Raw genomic sequence first — 27,556 nt, 5'->3', positions numbered from 1 at the left:
TAGCAAGGGTGCAGCATTTAGTTTATTGAGCCTTCCTTGCTCTTTATCGCAGACAGTTATCTGCAGAAACGGCTTGAACATGATGCATACAACAAAACACCATTTCTTTGCCACTGGCAGCAACATGTGCCAAAATAACAAATAATGAAAAGCCACCATCAGGACATGCTTCAGCATGAAAATGTGTAGATTGCTTCTAAATGTTATTCAGTGCCAAAGCAGCAACGGGCCCCTTTTAAATCAGCCTGATATGACATTTCCAGTGCTATGTACAGTAATGCACACAATGGCTTATCAATTTTATTATACCACAATACCCAAGGGGGCGGGGTCACTGCTTGTGAAGCCTTTATGCGAAATAATTTCTGCATCTCCTCCGTACAAGTGCTACAATACAGTGTTCAACACTCTGCAGGCTTATATGAAAAAAAGTTTTAAGCCAAACAAAATGCTTTCCGCATTACGGATGATTCAAGGCACGTCAATTGCACCGGCTTCCAATACAAATGCTCACTGTAGCGATGCCTAATATCAAGATGAAATAAATTAAAAATGCATGACGTTTTACTTGATACGCTGGCCACAGTGCATCAAAGGACCACACGTGCTCCCAAGAATGGAACAACTTTACTAAACACCAATGGTGCACTGAACAAAATTATTCACCAACTTGTGCTGCAACACAGATTTGTACAGAGGAGGCACCAAGGTAAACCTGCAGCTAATTTAGATGTGAGAATTTTCGATGTTGACAGAAACAAACGAGGTAATAAATGCAGCTTGAAGCAAGAACATTCATTCATGCAGACCACAACTCGGCATAATTTGAGATTTATTAAAACGTCGGTACGAAACAGGTTACTTGTTTTGCTCACACCAGCACTGCAAGGTTTGCATCAGCCAGCAGTCTGAACTCAATTTTATTTAAATAAAAGGCTTGCATATCACTCAGTTCTGTAGTCACTGGCTCTCAACTCTATTATGATGCAGAACATCATGAGCTACTGATATAAACAAAAATAAAAGATTACCCAAAACTACATATGTGTGGTCAAAAACAATGAATTTACTCACAGCCGCTGTACACTCGAGATGTCACTGAATGTTGCAATGGACTGAATACAACTAGTGCTGACACATTCGGACACATTTTGTGTAGCCTTTTGTGGCAAACGGCCAAGTTTATTCACTCAATTTTGTCAACAATTGGCATGAACTTTTAGTTAGCTAGAAGGCTAGTTAGCTAGAACGCTAATTAGAGGGTAACAAAAACAAACAAGAAATGCCAACATAGTGCAAGCAGCCGATTCCAGTGAACAGAGCGACATTTATGCCACAACGACACAGATGGCCGCCACAATGTTTTTGTGTGAAAGCAGTGCCATTGCAAAGCTAAAAACTGAAAACAGTGGTCCAGAGCATATTAAGGGAAATGCTATGGCAAAGCTTTGCCATAACCAAAAAAAAAAAAAAGTATATTTCCAGAACTGGATCCATCAGTCGGCAGCACACTCAATGGCACAGTCAACATGACACTTCTAACCCCAAGACTCTGCAGCTAAGCCTGTAACGGGCTCAATGCGTAGCTGGCCACACGACACCCTGTCAATGATGACAAACCCGCGCACTTAACTCACCGGCTGGTAATGGCTTGCAGACATGGGCACTGACACACTCCGTACCTTGCGCTCCCCATGTTTATATTACGAAGTCCTGCACGTTTATACCACGTGTCTGTCACAGCGGCTCAGCGTATGCTCGCAAAGAGACTAAGCGCCGAGCGCGCTTCCCGTTGAGATCGCGCCTTGCTGAACACATTCCAGAAGCGCAGGGTCTCGTCGCCGGCGCCAGTGACGACACTCTCGCCGTCGGGCGAAACTGCGAGGTAGAGCACCCGGTATGAGTGTCCAGTCAACTTGGCAACTTGGGCCAGAGAGGGGTACTTCCAGACAAGGATCTGGTTCTGTGAGTAGCCGTGAGTGCTCACAAGCTCCGATGCATGTTTGGACCATGCCAGGTTGCACACCTGCAACGCGGACATTCATAGCAACGTGAAAAAAATTGTAGAAGCAAACAACAGTGCTACCATAACACCATCAAAATTAAACCACAAATGCTGTGCTAGCAGCCATTTGATATTGGATGTGATCCTTAGAGAACAGGTCGCACTGGGATCAAGAAGGGAGAACTGCAATGTTTTACAGCGACAGCAGTTAAAGGCATGTTTCTCAGTTCTGCGACGTCAGCGAAACATGAAGAAACAAAAACCAAAGGCGAGTGGCACTGTTTGCCACAGCAGAAATTTGTAACGTCCTCTACGTACAGCAACGTGAACTAGCACTTATGTCGGTAGTGCCTCTGCACATAGAGGGTGCCAATCAATGGCACAACAGTGTTGCTACATATGCTCCCACAGGTAACAGAGTTGCATACAGGGAGCAGAGTTGAACCAAGGTCTGCCATTCTGTTCCAAGCTGTGCAGGAAAGACGCTTCCACACGAGAAGGCAGTTTGGAGGTACCCCTCCTCCTCATCTTGGGTGGTGGCTATACAATACCCACTCAGTCGGGTAACAAAGCAGACTGCGCTCAAGATGGGAGCAGCTAGCCCCCTTCTGCTCATACCTTCTGGGATCTGGGAACCTGTGATCGCCACTCCTGGAATAGTGTTACGAGCAGCGTCGAGAAAACAGTTGTGTAACTCTGCGCACTGCGGAAGCATTTATAGGAACACTACCACAGCAAATGGCACAATTAGCAGTGTAAACAGCCATCATTGAATCTTTAGTTGCACGGGTTTAGTATCCTGCAGTCTTGGAGTTTTGCTGAAACTGTGAAGCCCCTTTGCAATTCTCATCAAAATGCTAGCACACATATAAAGCCACATCCCTATGGAGAAAATAACAGCTCATTTCTTTTTCAACAGATGAATGCTAAACGACAATTCGAAAAATTTACATGCAGGTAGCAAAAAATAATGCAGAAGACGGCCCAACTTTGGAGACCTGTCCACAGTGCACGTGCTTGCTTATGCAGACAGTGAAGCTTAACGTGCGAGAACAGTGTGCTTATTGAGTCAAATGTGCCACATGTCAAAAATGCAAAAACCCTCACCTGGGAGCCCGTGTCAACGCACTGCATGGGCTGCCCTGTTAGGGTGTTCCAGAAACGGATGCACCGGTCGGCCGTGCCCCCACCGCTGGCCAGGAGGCCGTGCTGGTGCGGGGACCAGGCGATGGCCTTGACCGCGGCCACATGCTCTGTGTAGCTCTGCACAGGCGTGCTGCTGCTCAGGTTCCACACGAGCAGCTTGTTGTCATTGCCACCCGACGCCAGGTGCTGATTGTCGGGTGACCACTTGAGACCGCACACTTCCTGCCGGTGGCCCTGCACAACAAGACACACCAACATTGCCTTTGAGGGATATCAAATGCACAAGTATCGCTAAGAGCAAAGCTTTGTTGAGGGTGCCTGCGGGGACTCATCGTGCACTTGCCTGCACCTGATAGGGACGGCAACTTGGCTGACCCCGATACTGGCTGATCCTCAAACTGTAAGAAGTGAATTAATAAATTTATTGATAAAGGAAGGCCCAAGGCCACTGGGTGGGGAGGGAAGCGGTATTAATATTTATAGTTTTATAGGGTTGAATGTCCCAAAGTGACTCCGACTATGAGAGATGCTGTAGTAGAGGACTCCAGATAATTTCCACCCCGTGGGGTTTTGCTATGTGCACTGACATCACACCGTACACGGGCCTCTAGCATTTCACTTTTATCGAAATGCGACCGCCACGGCCAGGACTGAACCCATGTCTTTTGGGTCAGCAGTTGAGAACCATAACCACTGAGCCGCGACTGGAAGGTCATTAAGGTTTTGCAAGGTCTTGTCAGCTTCAGACTTTGGGTGTTCTTCACTGCTAATGTTTTGAAAGGTTTTCGTGATGAAATTTGGATGTCTCAAAACGTGATCTGTGAGAACTAAAAAAAACATCAGGCACGCACTCTGCACACCCCTTACCGGTGCCCCTGAAATTTGAACACCTATAGATGCAGCACACCACGTACACTGCCGGCACCCAAGCTTCTTGGAGAATTCATGGTGGAGATGCAAGACGAGGAGTCTGAGGGCAGTGACAACCAGGCACACCAGGAAAGAGGGTATGCAGAACGGAGTGGCTGCTTCTAAACCACCCACTCATTCCATCCCAAAACCAGCAGCACCATTTGCACTTCGTGCTAAGTGCTTCCAGCGCTACTCTTAGAAACAAAATCACATGCTCTACTTTTTTTCAGCCACACTTTTTGCAATTGGTTTGCATTGCAAATTGATGTGATATGGGAGATTAATTTTTTTCAGTGCACGATGAGTACTCTGAAAATATCGGTACTTTGGTCACATCCAAACTACGTTTATATTGAAATTTTTCTCTCTTTAACAGTGACAGTTGTTAAGGCCCACTCCCTGAGTTCAAAGTAGTAGTAGTAGTAGTAGTAGTAGTAGTAGTAGTAGTAGTAGTAGTAGTAGTAGTAGTAGTAAGCTTATCCGGAGGGTGGTAACCACGGGGAAGGAGGAGGAGAAGGGTTACTATGGAAAGAGAACAAAGAAATGGTGAGAACAAAGAAATACACTACCAAAGGGTGGCTGCAACAGGATCAATGCGAAGGGTTGTTACTGTTGAAGAAGGGTGGTTACTGTTGAAGAAGGAGGTAGAGCATGGCGAGAGCAAAGGACTGTGGCACTCGTCTGCAGCAGCTAATGCGAAATGTGCCACCCGAAGGAGTGGCTCATCGGCAATGGCATCGTGCACTTAGAGCAGAGGACTGACTGGAGAGGGGTGCTAGTTGAAGAATGAGTATGTGTGGGGAACCAATAAGAGTGCTTTGTAACTATGCATATATGCAAGCAGCTCTAAAATTCTTTGCCTCAATACAACATGAAAAAATGTCTCACGAGCTGCCTCTGAATCTCGCATTACACAATAGTAACCGTTCTGTGAGTTTTTTTTACAACTTCTAGTTAATGTGGGTGCACAGTAAATCAGAGCATGACGAAACAAGATATTCTGTGGCTTAGAAAGGTTTTTTTATAGAGAGAAAAATTATTTAAAATGCAAAGCATGAAAGCCATGAAATTGTCAAAAGAGCAGCCACTATGCTATCACTTGGAATCACAAAGCTTGGCTGTGGTTTAGCTCTGGTTAACCCTAGTTGAATTGCGAAAGCTTCGTTTCCTTGGCACGTCATCTAAGCAGCATTCATTCCGACGCTCTCGAGAACTCAAACCGGTCTGTTCCGCAGTTGAAGAGTCAACCCGGGACATGGCACGACTTCTTCTAGCCGCATCTTCGTTACGACGCTTCTTGAGTCGTGCGGCGCGTTCTTGTGGCGTCTCTTCAGCGCGTTGTCTCTTCCTCGCTTCGTTCTGTCATTGTTGCGTCGCTTTCGCGCTCTCCGTAACGACTAATATATATATATATATATGAAGGGAGCCAACAGTCACCGAAACCAAGGTGCATAGGGGAACGTTAATTTTTTTTTTTAATGTGTTATGCTTATCAGTAGGATAATAATTCTTACATTAATAAATTGCTTAAAGAAAATTACTTAAAGCAGCAGAAAAAACAACCATGCCGCCGGTGGGATCCGAACCCACGACCTCCGAATATCGCGTCCGGTGCTCTTACCAACTGAGCTACGGCGACAGCTGTCCAATCTGCTGCTCTCGTGGGTATTTATGTTTACTGGGTGTAAGCGAGCCTTGAGAGTGTTCACCAGCGCCACCCTCGACCATAGCGGCGGACGTAGCACGTCCTGTAATACCGCGAGCGTGACGTAGAACGTCATCTAACGGCGAGGGCGGAAACTGTGCGAGAGCCCTCTTATGCTACCTTTGGCATTAAGACTGCCAGAACCGAGACCCTCGTTAAGCTATCAGCAGACAAGTTAAAGGGAATGAGGGGCCCGTTTGACAAATTTATGAAGGGAGCCAACAGTCACCGAAACCAAGGTGCATAGGGGAACGTTAATTTTTTTTTTTTAATGTGTTATGCTTATCAGTAGGATAATAATTCTTAGATTAATAAATTGCTTAAAGAAAATTACTTAAAGCAGCAGAAAAAACAACCATGCCGCCGGTGGGATCTGAACCCACGACCTCCGAATATCGCGTCCGGTGCTCTGGCATGGTTGTTTTTTCTGCTGCTTTAAGTAATTTTCTTTAAGCAATTTATTAATCTAAGAATTATTATCCTACTGATAAGCATAACACATTAAAAAAAAAAATTAACGTTCCCCTATGCACCTTGGTTTCGGTGACTGTTGGCTCCCTTCATAAATTTGTCAAACGGGCCCCTCATTCCCTTTAACTTGTCTGCTGATAGCTTAACGAGGGTCTCGGTTCTGGCAGTCTTGATGCCATAGGTAGCATAAGAGGGCTCTCGCACAGTTTCCGCCCTCGCCGTTAGATGACGTTCTACGTCACGCTCGCGGTATTACAGGACGTGCTACGTCCGCCGCTATGGTCGAGGGTGGCGCTGGTGAACACTCTCAAGGCTCGCTTACACCCAGTAAACATAAATACCCACGAGAGCAGCAGATTGGACAGCTGTCGCCGTAGCTCAGTTGGTAAGAGCACCGGACGCGATATTCGGAGGTCGTGGGTTCGAATCCCACCGGCGGCATGGTTGTTTTTTTTGCTGCTTTAAGTAACTTTCTTTAAGCAATTTATTAATCTAAGAATTATTATCCTACTGATAAGCATAACACATTAAAAAAAAAAATTAACGTTCCCCTATGCACCTTGGTTTCGGTGACTGTTGGCTCCCTTCATAAATTTGTCAAATGGGCCCCTCATTCCCTTTAACTTGTCTGCTGATATATATATATATATATATATATATATATATATATATATATATATATATATATATATATATATATATATATATATATATATATATATATATATATACACACACACACACACACACCAACCCTCTCCCTCTACCCTAGTGGAGCACACCTGGTGGAGCGAGCGGCGACGGCAGCGGCGTCGACGGCGGCGCCTTCTGTTGGAGCATGGCTGCGGCGTTGCTAGGCAACGGCGGTTCAAGGTCAGCCACGGCATACGGCATATGGTGCAACGAGCCGAAATGGCTCGCTGGTTGGCGTAGTAAAGCTTTCGCTTTAAAAGTAAACTAAATAGGCTGCGCATTGCTGTAACTGTGTTTTTGTCTGGCTAATACCACAAAATGTTCCCATTACATCATGCGAAACAATTACTACACAGCAAAACTTACCTCCTAAAATAATTTTAACTTGACATCTTAGGATTAAGACGTCAGGAACATTTCATTCTAACTCATCAACATTACAAAATATTTTTTGCCCCCATCACAGTGAGAATAGGAAGCCCCCAAGAGTTGTCGGTAAAAAAAATTGACAAACATTTATGCGATACTAGGTCATGCAAGAACCAAGCCGTTGTTGCAGTGTTCCCTCTAGTGTCGTGCCACGGCGCTTGACCCTGTCTCACCACTGCGCTGCATTGTAGCTAAAAATGCTCACCCTTTGAGCTGCACCTCTATTTACCCCACCCTCACCGTGTGGCAGCCCCGGAACTGACACTTCCTCCCGCTGCCCCACACAGCAGCTACCAGATCCGTGCTATAGTTTTACAGTTCAGAGCTTCCGTCACCGCCTGTGATGCAACCCACTGGCTACATGACTCATTGTGGACATCTACGCCAACGCTGTGAATCCAAGAGTCCGTGTCATTAAAACCTACCACTGTAAAAGCACACATGAATCATTGTGGAGCCACCAAAGTAAGAAGATTGCCACAAGGAATATAATGAGATCACATTGTGGGGGAACAACTGAGGACAGACCACTGGTAATCAAGCATGGCAGCCCTGCACGGCACTGCGCATTTAGTGAACTTGGCAGCATTATATCACTGATGGACAACACAGCTACTGGCACATGTAAGCAAAACAGGAACTTCTCCTAACTGCACAGTTGAGCTTACCTGCAGCCGCCGCTCAGGTGCGCCCCCCGTTGGTGTCCGAGCATCCCGCTGCAGAATAAGGCGGTCCCGCGAGCCTGATGACAGCACGTCTCCATTCCATGCCAGCGCCCCCACCCGTGCCGAGTGGCCCTGCACATATTGTCGAGCGTTTTGGAACACGTAACAAAAACAAGGTGACAGTGTCCCGGGTGGGCACACATGTCAGGAGCGTGTGGTGGCTAAGGTATCTGCTACAGCATATCCAGTTGCAGCCGGTGCCACAAAAGGATGCTCTTATACCCTATAGTTGCAAGAATAAACACAGGAAGGCGAGAGACAGAGGAATAAAAGCTGCCAGAGTGGGAACTATGTGCGTTGGTGTTAAGTGTTGCGTCACCAATGAAGCGAAGCATACCTCAAGGGGGTTGGCTGGTGGTGTGAGCAGTGCCAAAATATGCCACATAACATTCCCATCGTTCAGCATTATTGTCACCATTTTAAACTGTCAATAAGGGCCAATCTGTCATCACAAGGCACCCTCCTGCAAAACTGACAAATCATGCAGCCTAATGGACCTCTGATGTCACAAACACACATACGCCTATATGAGAGTGAAAAGGGGGTAAGCTCTCCTCTAGGACACCCCCTTTTATAAAAGGGAGTGCAATAGAGGACAGCTTACTACCGTTTTACTCCTTGCTGTTTAGAGCGCAACACACAGCTTTCCATTTGCTACCCATTACAGTCCTTCCTGCTGTGCGTATGCCACCAAAGTTTTGCAGGCTACAACACAGTGAGTGGCAGCACCATCTGTCAGTTTCAGCATGAAATGTCCCCAAAATTCTTTGCCAAAACTAACCAAGCAATGTGGTCTAATCCCCAGCCATGTAGTAGAGCCCCTGTGACACCCCTGAAGTCCGAAAGGTCTTCAAAGGTGATGACAAAGGTTCTCTCACCTTATACTGATTTAGAGCTTAAGGAGTGTGAAGTGCTTGATTACACGACTGAGGAATAAATTCCATTCCTTGGTTACATTTACCAAAGACAGTACGTTGTGGTATGGCATCAGGGAACCATTCAACGTCCTAAAGCAACACATAGGCTGCGAGAGACGCCATAGTGGAGGACTCCAGATTAATTTAGATAACCTGGGGTTCTTTAATGTCAGCTGACATTGTACAGCAGAAGGACAGCCTTTGCATTTCTCCTCCATCGAAATGTAGCTGCCACAATCGAGATAAAATCTGCATCCATGAGTTCAGCAGCTGAGCACCCCAACCACCGAGTCCCGGTAGCGGGCGATAAAAAAGCTCTAAAAGGTTTCTTGCTGGACATCTGGCTTTCTACTGATAAATGCTGTCGGGCGTGCGGCTGCGTCGCATCTGAACGTAGCCAGAAGAAACGGCCGGCGTGTTGTGTGTGTGTGCGTGTGTGCTCGCCGCTCAGCGGCGACGGACGAGAGACACCCTCCCGAACAGCAGTTACGGGGGCATCGTGGGTGTGTGTGTGCGCGCGCGAGCCAGTTCTGCATGCCACAGAACCAACCGTATGCACTGTCCGAGGTGGCGGCAAGTTGGCGCGGGAGACTGCTCGCAGGTGCGGAGGGACGCTGGGCCCTGCGAGGCATGCCGCCCCGGGCAGGGTGTCATCCGATATGGCTGCGGTCTGCGCTTGGGAGCGGCGGACGCATCCGTAACGGCCGCCGGGTTCCGGGAGCATGCAGACATGTTTCCTTCACAAGGAGAGAGCTGGCTGGCGAGGAGGGCCCTGAGGGGAAGAAAAGGCTGAGGAGGACACGGCCGGAGGGACAAAGGAGAACGGTTTTGGACACCGTGCAGAGAGGCCGCATCCTGACAGCACAGCTCTCACCGCAACTGTAAATAGTTGTCAATAAATTCGGCACTGTATAATCTGGAGTCTTCATGTGGTCTGGCTGAATCGGGAGAAGAAGAGAAAGGAGTGAAGGGAGGAGAGGAACCTGCCTGACTGGCGCATTCAACAGGATCTCCCGACAGGAAGCGGACGGGCCATATGCGACTCATCGAGACGGCAACAAAGGGTCCAGGGCTGAGCGACCATCTCGGGCGCGGACCAGCAGGCCAAGCCATCTCCTACAGTGAAGTAGGTTGGTGTCTTGTAGGTCCTTCCGCTGGCCACTGTGACAGTTGTGTGAGCGGGGAGGACGGGAACCGACAAGTAGGACGTAGGCAGATGGATCTGGGAGTAAACACCAAGGTAGCACGTGTCAGCGGAGGGTCAGGGTTGTCTTCCGCCGATGAGGTGGCGCTGCTGAAATTGAAACTGAAAATTTCAGAAGCTGAATTGGCAAAGGAAAAATTGCGGCACGAGAGAGGGGTCAGGGAAGCAGTGGCCGGTGTAAAACAAGAGGCGGTGCGGTGCGTTTGGAGAATGGGGCGGTCATCGCGGAGCATTTTGAGGTAGGCCAGAGAGCGGTAAAGGCAGACCACAGACTGGGAGGCTTGAGTGGTGGCACTGAGGTCGCAGTTGTGAGACAGGAAGTAGGCCAGAGAGCGGTAGAGGCAGTCTGCAGACTGGAAGGCTCGAGTGGCGGCACTGAGGTAGCAGCTGTGAGACAGGAGGTAGGCCAGAGAGCAATAAAGGCAGTCCGCAGACTGGAAAGCGTGAGTGGTGACACGGGGGCCGCAATCGAGGAACAGGAGGCAGGTGTCAATGTGCCAGAGGAACGCTCTGATGATCTGAAGGAAACTGATGAAGACAAGTTTGGCAGTGGATGTCTTTGTGCTGCGGTGAGCAGGCTAGCATCGGGGAAAGATGCGGTCATCAAGGATGTCAGACCTCCGGAGTGGTTGGAAGTGGCAACCGCAGCGGCAGAAGTGGTGACTGCACAGAAGGAGGACAGTGGCAACAAACAGGAATGCGAAGACGCAGCCGTGGCAGTAACGGCCACTGCAGTAGAGCAGACCGGTCACTGGCGCTAAAAGAGGGTACGGCAGGCATACAAATGCTCCAGAGTGTGAAGAGTCCAGGTACGAGCAAACTGGCGGCGCTACATCGAGGGAGACCGGCGAACGCGCGAGAGTGCACTCATGATGCGGTAGCAGGTGAAATTTTGCTTGGGAGTGGAGGCGAGATCGCGGGCTGACCGTGTGTGCAAATGGCGTCACGGGAGTCACAACAAGTGAAAGCGACGCAAGTGGCAAATGAGCCTCAGCAGGCAAGTCACTAGGGTGGCAGAAAGCTAAGCTGCGCTTCGCAGAAAGGTCCATGGAGTGAACGCGCGGTCAAAATTGTAACGAGTGTCAGATGGCGCCCTGTCAGAGGCCGTAGGACAGGGGACGGCCAGTTGCACTAATCATCAGGAAGTACGCGCCGTGGCAGATGACCAGTAAGGGCGACTGCATTGAACCAACTGAACGCCCTCCGCCACAGGGGGTTTAGAGCACACCGTGGCGTTCGAGATGGAAATTGTGCGCAGGAGATAGCGGCGCCAACGCTGACAAGCTGCCGAGGCTTATGGCACCAGCTCCATTTGTAAAGGGAGCGAGGTGAAAGAGGTAACGCTGTTCCTTCGCCCTTTGTTTTAATGTTGCTGCCGTGCCCGGAGGAGGGTCGCGGGACACCAGCCGTGCACGGTTGTGGTGTGAGGTGTGATTCGTAGCACGCAGGCACACATCGCAGTAGCAATGGAGGTGTCGGGCGCGTGGCCGCGTTGCATCTGAACGTGACCAGAAGAAACAGCCGGCGCATTAAGTTTGTGTGTGTGCTTGCCGCTCAGCGGCAACAGACGGGACCCCCCCGAACAGCAGTTACGGGGGCATCGTGAGTGTATGTGTGCACAAAGTGGGCCGGTCCTGCGTGCCACAGAACCAGCCGTATGCACTGTCCGAGGTGGTGGCAAGTTGGCGCCGGAAAGACGGCTCGCAGCCACAAAAGGACGCTGGGTCCTGCGAGGCACGCCACCCTGGGCAGGGTGTCATCCGATCTGGCCGCGGTCTGCGCTCTGAAGCGGCAGACGCATCCGTAACAGCCTCCGGGTTCCGGGAACATGCAGACATGTTTCCTTCACAAGGAGAGAGCTGGCTGGCGAGGAGGGCCCAGAGGGGAAGAAAAGGCTGAGGAGGACACGGCCGGATGGACAAAGGAGAACGGTTTTGGACACCTTGCAGAGAGGCCGCATCCTGACAGCACAGCTCTCACCGCAACTGTAAATTGTTGTCAATAAATTCGGCGCTGTATAACCTGGAGTCTTCATGTTGTCTGGCTGAATCGGGAGAAGAAGAGAAAGGAGTGAAGGGAGTAGAGGAACTTGCCTGACTAATGCCATAGTTGTTTTTTATGCCATGCAACTCGGCATCCTTTTGACTAGGCACTTCTGCAAAATGCAGCGAGTGCAAATTTATTTTGGACAAAAAGACAGGCAAACATTGCAGTCGCTTGTGGCACCAAACAAGCCGGTCTACCATATCTTTAGTTATATGCAAAATGTGAAATGAATTAAGCTGCTCATAAAGCTCATTTAACCAACAGAAGCACATCTATTCTTTTTGCCCCCTTTTAAAGCTATGTAACGTTTGATAACAAAACAAAAGCTGCACTACATCATTTAAAGACTCAATTAAAACCAAGCCCAACAATTCGGGAAAGTATCTTTCCTGCAGACAAGCCCTGTTCGAACAAATGTTGGTACCTGTAGCAGCGCCGTCTGCTTGGAGGCAGCCACATCCCAGACCTGAACGAGGCCCTTGTGGGTGCCCACCGCCACCAGGTGGCCACGCTCAGCCCATGCCACAGAGGTCACCGAGTCACCCTCACCCGAGAGGTCACACAGGCGCGTCACCTGGAGGCACAGAGCAACAGAACAGAAAGCTCACACTGTCTGCTACCATGCCTTCAGCTCAAGATAAGCACACTTCCACAGCAATCTGTGGCAACTATGACACGTAACTAAGCCCAGATGCACTACCCTACCAGCACACCGAGTTGAACCTGGCTGTGAGACTCTATGGTCATATGCATGCCACCGCAAGCTATGACTGGCAAAACGGCTGATTTGTGCCAGTAGCTTAATGCAGAGATTCTCAAGCTGGGTCTTTTAGTACCCTTGGGTTCCTTGCAGTGCTTTTTCAGTTACCCGAACCCCAATATTCACGCGTACGTCAACCCCACACTTCCCTTACCCACTTTATTTTGGACTAGTCATTTTATAATTGTTCATGGCAGACTGTTTCAATACACAGAACATCATTGTTAATTCAATCTTTGCATTTTTTTAGGGCTTATGCACTACGTGCCCATTTTACATCCATAAAAGGAAAGGATGGAAGTCAAGGCGCACAGAGTTCCTCAACCCCTTTTGAAAGCCACTGCTGTTCTATGAGGTTAAAAAGGTTGAGAACCCTTCACTTAACCTCCATCAAATTTCATTAAAAGCATTTCAGTTCACATCTCCAACAACCTTCATCTGCATTGCACAATGTAATTATCTCAGACGGTTTTCTTCACTACTGATCAGCGAAGTCAGCACATGCAATGTCAGAAAAAGATGGCTACTACTCAGTCAGGGACCGCTGACTTTTGTTCAAGACACAATATCTGCTAAAGCCAGGTGGCGATATTGAGGGCATTCCTGTATTTCTAGCAACTCAATTTGTTTTCAAAAGCAAGCAAAGCAAAATAAACGGTTCTATCCAAGTGCTATGACTCACATTATGCCTGAGCTGCCCATGATATTCTTATTTTTTCAGAACCTCAAAGATCTTTACATGGGGCATTACAGCAACTGTAGTATTAATACACTCACAAAAGGGGTCAGGCCATTTACCAGTGGTTGATTAGGAGGCAATTTTCTTGTAATGCAGCAAGGTTAGCTTGCCTACAGATCAGAGAGACAGATCAAGGAACAGTGCAACTTACGCTCACTGCAAGACTTATGCAGCACCACATCTTAGACAGCCATTGCCCCCACCAATCGTTTCCCATCAATGGTCTTCACCTGCGAGGTGCAAGCACTCCAGAGGTAGACGCAGGCACCCAGCCCAACACTGAGTACATTGGTCGATGACCAGTCCACCAGGTTCAGGTAGAAGTCATCCTGAAGCTCGGGTGCATCCAGTACCTGCATATACACAACGGCAGACGCATCCTGCACACCAGTTCTGAAAGCACCAGGCATCAATCCACATAAAGATATGCCCGACTCTTCTGCTCACTCAAAAGCCAAAGCTGGAATATCATGTATACCAGGTTTGACACCATGCTTGCATATACTTAATTTTTTTTTGTCCACTCCTGTAAAAATCCTATAAAGGGATTGACAGAATTCCAAAATAAATAAATACTGTATTTACTCACATATTTCTGCACTTCACTTTTTTAAATTAAGGCTTAAGAAAAAAAGTGCCCAAATTACGCGGAGATTCCGCAAACACACCCCAAAAAAACTCTACAAGGGTCATGATGCAAGGGTTCAGTCCATTGTCACTTATACATCGACCCTTCAACTCACACTCCTCGCAAGGTCATTTGACATGGGTTCGCGAAGGTGGTACCTGAATGCAGTCTAGAACCAAATGTCAGTGATATCAGCTAGAGGCGGTGAAACTGAGGCACCAAAATGAAGAATGGACAAACACTAATAAGAGTAAAATATTGGTTACATATTTGGTTCTATAACTATTTAAAACCACATCCTAGTTATCGGTTTTAAAAATTTTACTTAATAGATTTTGTAGGAAAGTGCAATTTTTTTTATATATAGATATAATACTTATGTTCGCGTTCTGTCACAGCAGCAGGCAGCGGCTCTTATGCCATCCACCTTGACTTTTCTGCTCGCTTGCTGCTAGCTGCCGGCCTTGGATAGCGTGTCTGTCTCGTCACCTCAAGATTGCACTGCGTGCAGCTGCTCGCCTTTTATCGGTGATAATTTCAAGTGCTTGGTTACTTTTTGTCCTCATGCCATATTCTTATCAGCTACATGTGCGTGCATGTTCTTTGCCACACTAGCCATAGTTCCAGTCGTACGGTTTGACACTGCTACCTTCGAAAAGACGATGTGGTTAGAGATGAAGAGCGTATGACACTGGTGCTCCGTAGGAAAGTGTCGAAGAGAAAACTGCTTCGCTGGCATCACACTGCTATGGCAGGGGGGCGTTAAAGTCACTTTGGTACTGTGGCATGCCGTTGTCAGTGAGTTTCCATAGCAGCCAGAAAGAACTTATAGGGCTTGCATCGGAGGTGTCAGATGTGACTTTTGAATCACCACTTTGTAGTCTGTAGGAAAAAGCACATTCCATTGTGAATTCAATTCATTTCTTGGTGCCTGTGTTCACTGTAACACAATGTCACAATTGGCGCACACTATTTGCATGCCGTAGAATGTTGGGAAAACCTTTGGAAAAACTTATAGCCCAATCTCCCGAAAAGTGAACACTGCCTTGCACTGCCTTGAATGTTTACACTTCTTACATGTTACTGAGCGACTCCTTAAAAAGAAAATCTTATTAGAGATACTGTAATGAAATTAGGTATGCATATGTATTTCTTCCTCCTGTTTTCAAAAATGCAATTAGCTCCAGCTTATCTCAATTAGTTCTAAACTTATAAAAAAATAACTGACGCCTAATTAGGTAATTTCTTACGGGTCATTAAGACACTTTCCCTCAACATTTTTTGGTTCCGATTAAAATGTAGCCGTAGCCAAAGACCTGTCATGCGAAGCTATGCTATTTATATTGTTATTAAGGCACATCATCATATAAAAATGTTCAATTATGTCTATGCATCCCAATTCTTGAATATAATTAGCTGGTATTATTGTTCAGAAAATTTATTACGTTCAACTTAGCCACATAAAAATAGCATAGCTCCACAGTCCAATTCTTTCTGAATTCAACAGTGTAAAATTTATTAAAATTGCACCACTAAAACATAATGAAAAGTTCCGTAAGGCTAGTGACATTGGCAAAAAACATGAAGCTGAGAAAAAGCTCTTTTAAAGTTTTGACACTGACTGCAGAAAATTGTGAGACGAATCTTCAACAATGAATTTTATTTAGATGTTCCCTATCTGTTTCCCTACACAGCAAAACAAAATGTATATTATTCCATCCAAGGAAACAATTAAAAAAATGTCGAAGGTGTAAGCGTGATGAAGTTGTAACAAAAAATGATGTCTCATGAAGTTATCGGTAGACTTTCTTTAGAGGCAATGGAGTGCAGGTCTAGGGTGTTGAGCTCTAAAGACAATATTTTGAATCCTGAAAACTGTTTATTGAGGGACCTAGGGGTCCGGAGCCAAGGAGATCCGAGCCCCCACCATGGCAAGAAGTTGAGTGGTCCTGAAAAGGACCGTTGGGTGTGACGCTCAACACGTCTTCTACTCTGTCTTCGAGAAGAACCACCTGGATGTTAGGCAGCACGCTGCCCTGTGCCGCTGGAGAACGTCTTCATAGCAGTCCAGGACTGTAATCTTCAGTTGCTCCTGTTTTGTGCCGCCTTTTTATTCTCTCTTTCGTATTAGTGCTCTTTAGCTGAGCTCCATTTGCCCTCAGCAAACGCAGGGCGTCTTTTTCTAGGCTTCGGCGAACAAGGCAGCCACCAGCAGCATAGCCCAGACTTGCAGTGATGGATTCATTATTTGCCCTCCTTACTTGTTTGTATATGGCAATGGCCTCAGCAGCAGCCCGCTTCCCACTTTCCAAAGAAGCATTCCCATTCTTTGAAGCTTGCATCCAAATGAGAGAATGTCGGCTCTCACTAGCATTCTGAGTCTTTCCTTCACTGCACCGGGCCAACAGGTGCCAACAATCCCGAACTCGGTACCAGCATCACCGGTCTGGCACTCCGCGCTGACGCCAAGAAGTTCACACTTGCACTGGGTCTCTAACTTTTCCGACAGAGCGGACTTCGTGTGTGCCGATCACTCAACAAGCTGCACCTGCTCCGCCACAGAGTGGTATGCGCCATCAACACGAACTTTACCGTGATCTAGGATGCAATGCGTGCTGGAACTCGGTCCCACGGTGTCGTCAGCGAGCAGTGTGGTTGACGTTCCCGGCAGATCCAGCGAGTCCGGCACCAGCTCTAACGCAGGTCCCGACGACGGTGCACTTGTGGTCGACGCTTTCGGCTTTTTGTTCCACGCTCGTTTCTTACAGCTTCCAAAAGCTCGTTGCGTGTACGGTTTAAGTTGACTGTCAACCGTCATCTTGATCGCATGGAAAAACTCCCAGCAAAAAGCAGACGCGCATGAAGCGGCAGCCACGCTGGTGAACGCAAAAGAGAAAGAAAAAAAAAATGACGCGCCGGTCACGTCAGCCAATGGCAGGCGTGGAACGGCGCGCTTTTCAATCAGCGACCCGGAAACGGCCTTCAGAAACCCGGCCAGAGCAGCCGCTTTGCTTGAGCGACACCATTTTGAGATATCGCAAATTGTGCACAAAGAAAACAGCTTCAAACCAAGCCTAAGATGGCGGCGATCGGCCAACTGCAGCGTCCGTGACGCGCGCGGGAAGTTCGAACGAATTTTGCCCTTCTGGGGGCATTTCGTGGCTGCCGTGGTATACTGAAAGCCTATTTTATCGCGTTTCCCGACCGAATTTAGCGAATTTGAGAATAGGTGCTCGAAAGGTCAAACGTTCCAAAAATGAGTTTTGCTCAAAATCGATTTTTTTACTATTTTTTACCGTTTTAGGACCCACGTCTCCCCTTAAGGGGGGACACTGGTCTTAGACCTATTTTCCTTATTTTTAGTCCAATCCTAATGAAACGGTATCACATTGCACAGTTTTTTATACTGATTTCAAATATGAAATTGCTTTTTAATTAATTCATTAGTTCCTAAGATAATTAATTTTAATTAGTCATTTATTAGTACCTCAGTACAAAAAAATATGGATCAATAAAAAACAATTTCTAACCCATGGCTACATAGTATGGTGAGTAAAGAGTGCAATAATCAAAGCAGTTTTTCCATTTTGCCCTCATTAGTAATTTTACAGCACTTAAAATAGCAGCATTCAAAGTGTGAATATTGTGCATCGATAAACTTTGCAAAATTACAAATTCTTGAAGCGTGATTGAACAACTGTGCTTCGATTATCGCATACATTGTGCCTTCAGCTTGCCTTAGCAAACAATATGACATGTCTATCTGTCCCAGGCGTCAAGATACTGACATACTAAGACAGCCAGGTGTCCAAAATTTTCACGGTGTTAAATCGCCTGCTCCTGAACAAATTGAGCCCACAGAGTGATCTAAATTTAATATTATGGTCAAAATACCGATTTTCTGGAGGAGAAAACTAGTAGAGTTGAAGAATAATAGCTAAAGGCTTCAAAAATGTCATTTTTAAAAAATTGATTTTTGTGTCGTTTTTTGGTCCCAAAGACCAGTGTCCCCCCTTATTAAGGTTTCTGTGAACTCATCATGGGCATTTTGCTGTTTGCACGATGGGGCCTCCTAACAAGGCTTCAGTGCATTTTAGAATTTTCAGCAGTTTTCTTTCTGGAAGATGAGGGTAGGGCATCTAATAGCTCGTCATTACTGAATTTCACTTTGTTGCTCATTTTGCAAGACACAGTAGAGAGACACAGCATGCTGCCTATTCAAGTAGTATACATTTCTATGCATGCCATGTTTTCTTTTTTTTTTGATACGGTGCTGAGTCAGTCTAGGTTCGTTCATTGCAGTTGTGAAGACCATACACTATTTAAAAAAATATAAGGACTACATTTGCCCATTTTTGTTTTTACGAAATTTTTTCATACTGAACAGATATTCGGCATTTGATTTGATATTCGAAAGCATTTTTTCTCAATATTCGTATTCGATTAGTATTCCTAAAATTTCAATATTTGCACACTCCTAGCAGTGTGCGATTTTAAATGCCAAATTAAAATTACAAATCCTAATTTCTTTGCTACTGCAGTGCAGTGGTCAATTCGTACAATATGAGGCACGATCTTTCCATTTGCGCCATAATCTCATGCTACGTTTTGGTTAGTGGTCAGTTCTTTTAAGACGAATAAATAGCTGCGCTTGTTGATATGTTAACGCCTTGAAATTCAGCGCGACACACGTGACAAGGACAAAGGAAAAAGACGAGAACCAACTATCTAAAGAAAGCATTGGTAGTCAGCACTTGTCGCATCTGCCTTTTTTTGTCCTTGTCTCGTATGTTGCACTGAAGCTCGAGATGTTCGAGAATTTATTTTTCCTACCACTTAACACGTGCCTGTAACATCACGGTTTCTAAATTTATGACGCCATTGTTTAGTTGTCCACTCACTTCGAAGGTGGCGCTGGCTCACGTTTTGAATGTATGGACTTGTATAAAAGCTAAGCAACCACTCTATATCTACCACACCCCTCGACGCATAACCCCCGCCCTGCCTTTCGGTATGTGATTCTCATAAAATTTCTCACTTCTACCTAGAGGGAAAGCTTGAGCCACTGTCCATGAGAGTTTTTCATCCACCGTGGGACATAATAATAATAATAATAATAATAATAATAATAATAATAATAATAATAATAATAATAATAATAATAATTGGTTTTTTGGGGAAAGGAAATGGGGCAGTATTTGTCTCATATATCATTGGACACCTGAACTCTCCAGCCTGGAGTTTCTCCAGCGTGGGGTTTCTCCAACAGGGAGTTTCTCCTACATGGAGTTTCTCTGCGCCGTAAGGGAAGGGATAAAGGAGGGAGTGAAAGAAGAAAGGAAGAAGAGGTGCCGTAGTGGAGGGCTCCGGAATAATTTCGACCACCTGGGGATCTTTAACGTGCACTGACATCGCACAGCACAGCACACCGGCACCTTAGCGTTTTTCCTCCATAAAAACGCAGCCGCCGCGGTCGGGTTCGAACTTAGGAACTCCGGATCAGTAGTCGAGCGCCCTAACCACTGAGCCACCGCGGCGGCATGAAACGTGGATTCAGCCATAACGGCGCTGCTATAACAGGCAAACCTCAATGAAATTCTGAGTAAGTTTCCATGCCAGCTTAACATCTGTGTTAAATTTATTGAAGAAGTGAAGAGCTCACTATAAAAATAGTTTAATTTGTGCCCAGAGGAAGGCATCATGCTGGAGCTGGCAGTTCAGAAGCCAAATCCACGTTTTCAGCCCAACACTAACTAGCCAAGCCAAATACGAAACGTCGTCTTCACGGCATTTCAGTGTCTCTCCATGGTGAATAAAGTGCAGTGTTATCTGCTTTCCCTCTAGGCAATACTAAGAAACTCGGCCGTAATTCCCCCGTGGGATCGCATGGCGGCACGTGCGCAGCTCTAAGCGATCAACACACAACGACAATCACAAAGCCAGCAGTCAAGAAGCAAATGGAGATAAAAGGTGATGAAACGGCGTGCTCCCAGCCAATGCTGAACCCGGCTGACAAACAGCCAACTGAACAGCAAACGGTTAGGTAGTTTCAGATTCTGGCGCACACCCGAGGTTACCAGAAATTTGCTCGCGCAACTGTACATCCAGGAAAGTGACTGCCAGTGCGAGAGAGCCAGGTAAACGGCATGCAATTCAACTTTTTTTTTTTTTTGCCGGAAACGAATTTACAAACGAATTTACGACATTTTTTTCTTCACACATGGAACTTCATGCATCCTACGGGGAATGGGAATGGGCATCAGCACGAGGTGCGTACTACTTACGGCTTGGGCGAAACGACACTATGTCGAACCCACCCCCCCGCTTTCAAATGATTGTTTTTGTAAAAAAAAAAGGTTGACTTGTATGTGGGAATATACAGTACACTGTGCATTATGACCTTTGAATTCCGTAGGAAAGGGCACACTGTGGCCGTTGCTGCCATTATTTCTTTCAATCATGTTGTCCTTATCTGCTCATGCTGACTTGTTTCCAATTATGTGTTGGTCTGTCTGAAGGAAGGGGGGGGGGGGGGGGGGGGGTATTAGGGGGATCGAAGCACGCTGGTTCCGGTGCACTAATCTCGCACCCTCGACCAAAAAAAGCCGCTAGCCCTCGCCCCTTATACCCATCACGAATATCTTCGCTTTGGCTTGGTCTTAGCAATGAAATCTTTCTTGGAGTGGTGTGATGGCATCAACTCGCCACTCACATCTTTTGCAGCCGCACACGGCGGAAGCAGCTGCGCCGATTTTTGCAAGCCTGCAATGTGCACACCTGCGTGCATGTGTGGAGCATAAAATAAGCGAGGGAAGTTTTTTTTATATAAACCCGGGTAATAAAACAATATGCCGCCTATGAATGACACCCCAAATGCCTGGAACAACTGCTATACCACAAGCCATTTCACAAGCAAGCTGCAAACATGGTGGAATCACCACAACCACAGTTGGCACGTACAGAGCTGAATTAAGGATTAAAAATGTCAAATCCCAAGGCCACTATGTACATTTGTGGTTGGACTGGTGCAGAGCAATGCGCTCACATTTTGTTTACACAGAATCTGTAAGGCACACACCGTGTATGAGCATGTAAGGGAAACTCGGTGCCAGGTACAGCATCAGATCATATGGGACAATACAGTGGTTTCCCAGACCACAACTTGAAAATTAAACCAGAGCTCTGCTTTCGGGTAAGGGCCAAAATCAGTCAGAATTGCGAAAAAGAAAGTGCGGCCCTTGAGCTTTGAGCTAAAGATTTTTCAGGCAAATTTTTCATAATGGACAGTAACTAGAATGTTAACGTGAAGGACACAGCAAAAGCTACAATGCAAAGAAAAAAGGTAACAGCTAGTTTTACTCAGACCGTCCAATGTTTAAACGTGCCACCAAAAGGTGCTTTAATGGCCAGGTTTAGCATAGGCGACCACTCAAATATGCTTTGCTGGCCACATACAGCTAACATTACTTCAGTGCGACAAATGATATCCTAAGATTCCCATAACGTGCACACAGGTGGCGAGACATAGTACTATGATTCATGTCAAATACCAACATACCAAATAAAACACCAACGTGACAGCACCATGAACATGCCAGAGCCATCAAGATTCATCCAGATCTGGCAGCTCTTATCACTGAGTGCATGGGCCCCCTTCCACCTTCCTTGTGGTAGCTGCACGTCTTTCCACCAAAATAGCAATGACTACTTCTTATGGTCGTGGCTAGTGGCGAATTCTCGAAGTAGCAGTATAAGTAATTTCAGTTTATTTTTATGCCTACTGATCAACAGTAAGCATCCCCACTTGCTCACCTACCTACAAACTGACTGTCATATAAGTTTGCACTCGGCAGAATAGTGAAGTGGGAAGAAAAGGAAATGCAGAGGGGCCGAGGGTGGGGAACAGGAGATGGCACGTACGCACCTTGAAGGGTATCTTGGAGATCTTGCGTGCCTGCTTTCGTGGGGAGCTGAGCAGTTTGTGGCTTTTGGCACTGACGGGCGACAGGCTGTAGGGCGACCACGGCTCGGACGGGCGACTCGTTCCATAGCGGAAGAGGTTGCCCGCTGAAGGTGAGTGGCCTTGCGATACACGGCGTTCCTCCGTCGGCTCCTGCGCACAGGTAAATGAGAAGACAGGACACATTTTCTTTTATTAATTAATCGGTTATGAGGAAAGGAAATGGCGCAGTAATTGTCTGCCATCTCAGTGGTTACCACCTGAACAGCGGTGGCATTGAAAGAAGAAAGGAAGAAAGAGGTGCCGTAGTGGAGGGCTCCGGAAAAATTTCGACCACCTGGGGATCCTTAACTTGCACTGACATCCCACAGTACACGGATGCCTTTTATGTTTCCCTTCACTGAAACGCGGCTGCCGTGGCCAGGTTAAAACCCAGAAACTCCGGCTCAGTAGTCAAGCGCCCTAACCACTGAGCTACCGTGGCGGGTAACACACATTTTCTTTCTTTTCTTCTTTCTTTCTTTTCTTGTGAGAAGGCACATACTGGTTACAGCAGCCAATGTTATGTATAGATGCCCCCAAATTAAAACAGAGCACGCGAGCAGTGGATGAATTGCCTCCCATCATGCTCTAGCAGCAGAAGCACATGCCGTCAGCAAGGGTCCAGTGAACCTATCACACAGGTTTCGTATTCGCTTTATCGCCAGCGCAGACTAAGTCCCGCTGCTTCCATCATTGTTCATCACGGGTGCTTTTAATGCTTCATGCAAGGGTTTATTGCTGGCATGCCATGGTTTGGTAGTTGAAGAATTACTGCCAAGTGAAGAACAAACCGCAGCAGACACTGGAGCACGCACTCTTAAAGTGGCCACATCCTTGGTGAAGCAGAAAGCGTTGACCGCCAAAGAAGCAATTCTTTCAGCACACTGCATGTCAGCAATAAATCCTTGCATTAAGCATGAAAAGTGTGTAATGGGTTCATCGGACCCTCACTGCCTGCATGCTCATGCGATTTTGCTGCTAGAGTGCGCTGGGAAGCAGTTGGTCATCTGCTCAAGTGCTCCGTTCTACTTTTGGGGCATCTGTACGCCCCTGTATTCACAAAAGTTACCTAGACTTCTGTCACTTCCACAACATCTCGTGCAAGGAGGCAAGAAAGCATGCTTGTCGAAGTGCAGCATCCACAAGTATGCAATTGTACTGAAAAAGCAGACCTGCTTCTGTACTACTGCCATCATGCTCAGAAAGGACACGACCGCCAAGTCACATTTATTAAAGTAAAAACATAAATCACTGCGGCATTATCTTCACACTTTTTAGCGCGTTTTCTTATGGCAAAGGATGCATGTGTATGTGTACCTAACAGCACAGCAAAGCCTGCCACTCTAAGAAGCATAGGCACACTTTCTGATAACAATTTAAAACCTTAGGATAACTCCAACCCATGCAGCAAACATGTCAGTTTCACTGTTTTTCTACAGCACTTCAAGCTCACTGAGACTTAAGCAATTATCCTGCATATTTGACAGGAAAATTTCACCATGTTCATAGCATGTGCGTACAGTTTCCGTAGGAACACGTTATACTGGCTGGTTTCCAACCTTTAATTCCAATGGTAGACGTGCAAAATCCTCAATTTGAGAAATGAGACTAACCCTTTTTCCGGCATTAATCTTTTTCTGTCCTCACACACGGACATAGAAAACGCAGGGCAGTGGGGACTTGTCAGTTGTCAAAACAAACACTTTAAACTACTACTTAATTTAGCACCCCAAAAACAAAAAACAAAAGCAACCTCCAAGGCAGCATTCAAAAGGCCCCACTTCTCGTGAGACCACCCCTTTTTGGTTTCCTGCAGAAATTGCCACAGAGGCTCTGCTAGCTTCACCTCAAGTTGCCTTCGGCTCACCTTGGCGTCCTCAATGCCAGCTCCCAGCAGTTCGTTCTTGATGAGGCAGGCATATGCCAGGCTGTCCTTGGAGCCATCGCTGGTGTCCTTGGCCTTGGGCAGGACACTGCGCTGTGCACTGTCGGGGATCCTGGCAAGCCCCAGCTGCCAGTTGGCTCCCGCACGGCTCGGAATGAAGCGGTCACCCAGCTGCGACCGCGGTGATGACACCTGGAGGCACCGCACAGAAACACGCATCAGAATAGTTGTGGAACCACAATGGCTGCAGACAGCTTCTGTACCAGAGAAGCGGCAGCCAACTGTGTCTCAGGATCACCGCCCTTGTACTGTAACGCGCTATAACTCAGATCAAAAGAGCATTTTTGAAGCTGCGAATACCCAAGCATAACATACCTCCTGAAAGTTAGCGAAATGCTCTATCAGACTGTCACAAAATCTAAAAATAGATTTTCTTGATAAAATAGTGTCACCTCATCTTAAATAATGGGTCGTTCTTTCCAAGTGATATATACCTAGTGTTTTTCTCAACAATCGCAGGTTTAACCAAAAAAAAAAAATGGTTAAATGCTGGCGACACTGCAGGACGGTGTGTAATGTTTTATTCCTGCTGTTGATACTTCATTTATCCAGTATCCATGAAAGCTTTCATTTTCCGCGCTAACCAGGAACTGCCATGCAAGACAATTCTGCCATGCAAGACTCAACTTCAAATTGTTATCTCCCTTCTTATAGACGGGGAATACCTCAGCAACTTGCATATGAGATGCATATGACCTATTCAACCACTAGGTTAATGATATAAAATAGGAGCTATAAAATGAATGACATTCTTCATAGGTCTTATCTGAATGCTGTCACAGCCAGCAGAATGTGGCTATTATGGAATACCACTACCACTTCACCAATTGTTACAAGGGACATAAAAAAGGTGTCATCAATGCACTGATTAACATACTCATTGCTAACTTAAGATTTAATGTTTAACACAAATATGAAATAATCCTTGAAGGCACTGGTGAGATCAGTTTGTGTTTTTACATTATTATCTTGAACTACATCTGCTGGCAGAATATTATGCTTCTTTCTGTTTAGCAAACTTTAAATATTTCCAAGTACGACCCATCTTACTGTTACCAAGACAGAAACAAATTTTCGTAATAAGCTTCCTCTACCTTCAATTATAAGCTGTCTGAAATAGGTTCACAAAACTGTCATAAGTGCTTTCTGCACCATTCAGTTCACAGATACTGCTCTAGTCTATCTCCTATTAGCGAAGCGAGATAAGGTAGAAGGGATGATGTGTACGAAAATTTCCTGGTCCTTGGAAACCTTTGCTGATGAGATAAGTATATCTAAAACCACAAAGTGGATGAAGTGGTCACTTACTGCAGTTAGTTTGGCTCCTAGAGTTTTGGGGTACGGTAATTGCTGACCACGAAGAGATTAATTAAAGTTTGTGTGTAGAGCTACGCAGACCAGTTCATGTATAACGTTAATGTAGCCTTACCATGCACTAACTATTTGGAGATCTCGTGAACATGCACTGTCCTCACTGCTGTCAATGTTATCACCTCCTAAAATGGTTTATAAGTGGCTACTGGCCACATATTAAGATTTCCTAGGAATAAAAATAAAACTGTCAAATTCCTTTCTGGCGGTCTGTATACAGTGGAGAAATTATTTCCGTTAAATGAAATTACTTCACAGCCATTATACAACAATGAAGTACTAAAAGCTCTCTGTCGCATTTAGAATTCAGCAGCAGAGACACTCTGCCTACGCATTAACAAACTCGGTTAGGAGAATATGTGCTATGTGAAGGTAGGCTATATACAGGTGGCTGATCATTGTTACTTTAAGTTTATTAAACTTGTGGTCTTTCTCGTGGAGGTGTTTCGAAAGACTGAGGTTGCGGAGCGATTGTGCATGTGAGCGGTGGTTATTAAACCTGAATCAGAAGGAACTGTCTGTTTGGCCTATGTATTGCATTCGCCAGTCGCCACTATCGAGCATGTAAATAATGTTGCTGGAATCACAATTTAAATCTTCCCGGAGAGAATGTTTGATATTTAAACAGGTGCTTATAGCCAGTGCTGTGGTTTGCATGTGTTTGCAAACCTGGCAACGGTTTCTGCCGCATGGTGTACAACCCACAGCCCTTGGTTTATTGACTGTTGAATAGACAACATGGTTTTGTAAATTTCTTGGTCTTCTGTATGTTAACTGCGGGCGTTGAGAATATTTTGGAAACTCTGTTCTATTATATTGAAGTATTAAGATTTTGTTAATGTTTGGGGGGTTGTTTGTGAGATTACAGCGCTGTGATATTGGCTGGGCCGGGAGGAGGGACAAGTTCCGGCATTTTTCCACGAAGGTGCCTGCACTGTCGCGCACACTGTCACCCATCTCAGCTCGACATGCCTGTCAATAAGCACGCATGGGGTGCCTGACAAAGCAGAGATCGCATCTAGATATTGTATTTCCCTACTTCTTACACATTCTGCGCACTCTCCATTTGTTTCATGCGGGTCCCATTCTCCCTTGTTGCCGAAATCATTTTCAACATACATAATTTCTTACGTTTTTTTTTGTTCAGTTTAGAATAGAACTACAGAACATATGTGAATATGGGTCACTATTATCAACATCAACAAACATAGCTAAGCATACATCAGTAGCCAGACAATTTAAAGCACAGAGTTTTGTGCACGACTACCTCTGTTATGACACGCCTTTACTAAGGCATCCATGTATGGTGATATGATGCATTGTTATCTATGGAAATTAGGGGAGGTGACACGATGACATGCAGTCCACCTTCAACACTGCGTCACAGACTTTACAGAAAGCACCTACATCAGCTGTAGCTTGGTATTTACTGCACGTATCTTCCACGGTAATAATTATATATTTTTTTACCTAAACCTGTCCAAACTATATTCAAATCTGCTAGGCAACAGGTGCCACTCATATTAAGTCCATACACTGTCTTGTCGGTTTCCTTTCTGGTAGTTTGTGAAGCTCCCAAAATGCATTCAGAATCCAGTCACCAACCCGCTTGCTTTTCTGTATTAACCGTACTGGCCAGTATTCAAACAACTTAATCACACCACACTTAAACTACATCAATATGGGGTGCTAGTTAAGGAGGTCCCAAAGTGCTGGCTAGTAATGGCGGCCAACTAAAGGCTTTCTTATTTCAATGACAAAGGGCTGATACTCCGCTTGACACAAAGCTCTAAAAGCTGATTGCAGCCATGGAGATAGTAAGCTACTAACCAATTTAACGACTATACAAAAGCGTTTA

General features: G+C 46.0%; 1 protein-coding gene and 1 non-coding gene across 2 annotated transcripts in view; one reads left to right on the top strand and one right to left on the bottom strand.

Moving 5' to 3' along the window:
- Positions 1-27,556, bottom strand: part of fzr (fizzy and cell division cycle 20 related) — a 28,588-nt gene continuing 1,032 nt past the window's right edge. The window contains exons 2-8 of the mRNA XM_077644269.1: positions 24,250-24,459; positions 22,305-22,493; positions 13,983-14,105; positions 12,678-12,827; positions 8,030-8,158; positions 3,113-3,385; positions 1-2,026 (exon numbers count right to left, since the gene is read on the bottom strand). Of these exons, the coding sequence (XP_077500395.1) occupies positions 1,748-2,026; positions 3,113-3,385; positions 8,030-8,158; positions 12,678-12,827; positions 13,983-14,105; positions 22,305-22,493; positions 24,250-24,459 (1,353 nt within the window). The 3' untranslated portion in view covers positions 1-1,747. The remainder of the gene's footprint in view (positions 2,027-3,112; positions 3,386-8,029; positions 8,159-12,677; positions 12,828-13,982; positions 14,106-22,304; positions 22,494-24,249; positions 24,460-27,556) is intronic.
- TRNAS-CGA (transfer RNA serine (anticodon CGA)) lies at positions 6,607-6,680 on the top strand. The gene has a single exon. It is a non-coding gene; the product is annotated as a tRNA-Ser (tRNA).

This window comes from Amblyomma americanum, chromosome 11, assembly GCF_052857255.1.
Source record: "Amblyomma americanum isolate KBUSLIRL-KWMA chromosome 11, ASM5285725v1, whole genome shotgun sequence".
Classification (NCBI taxonomy): Eukaryota; Metazoa; Arthropoda; class Arachnida; order Ixodida; family Ixodidae; genus Amblyomma; species Amblyomma americanum.
Note: the sequence above shows the minus strand (reverse complement) of the source record. Positions and strands in the feature narration are given on the sequence as shown.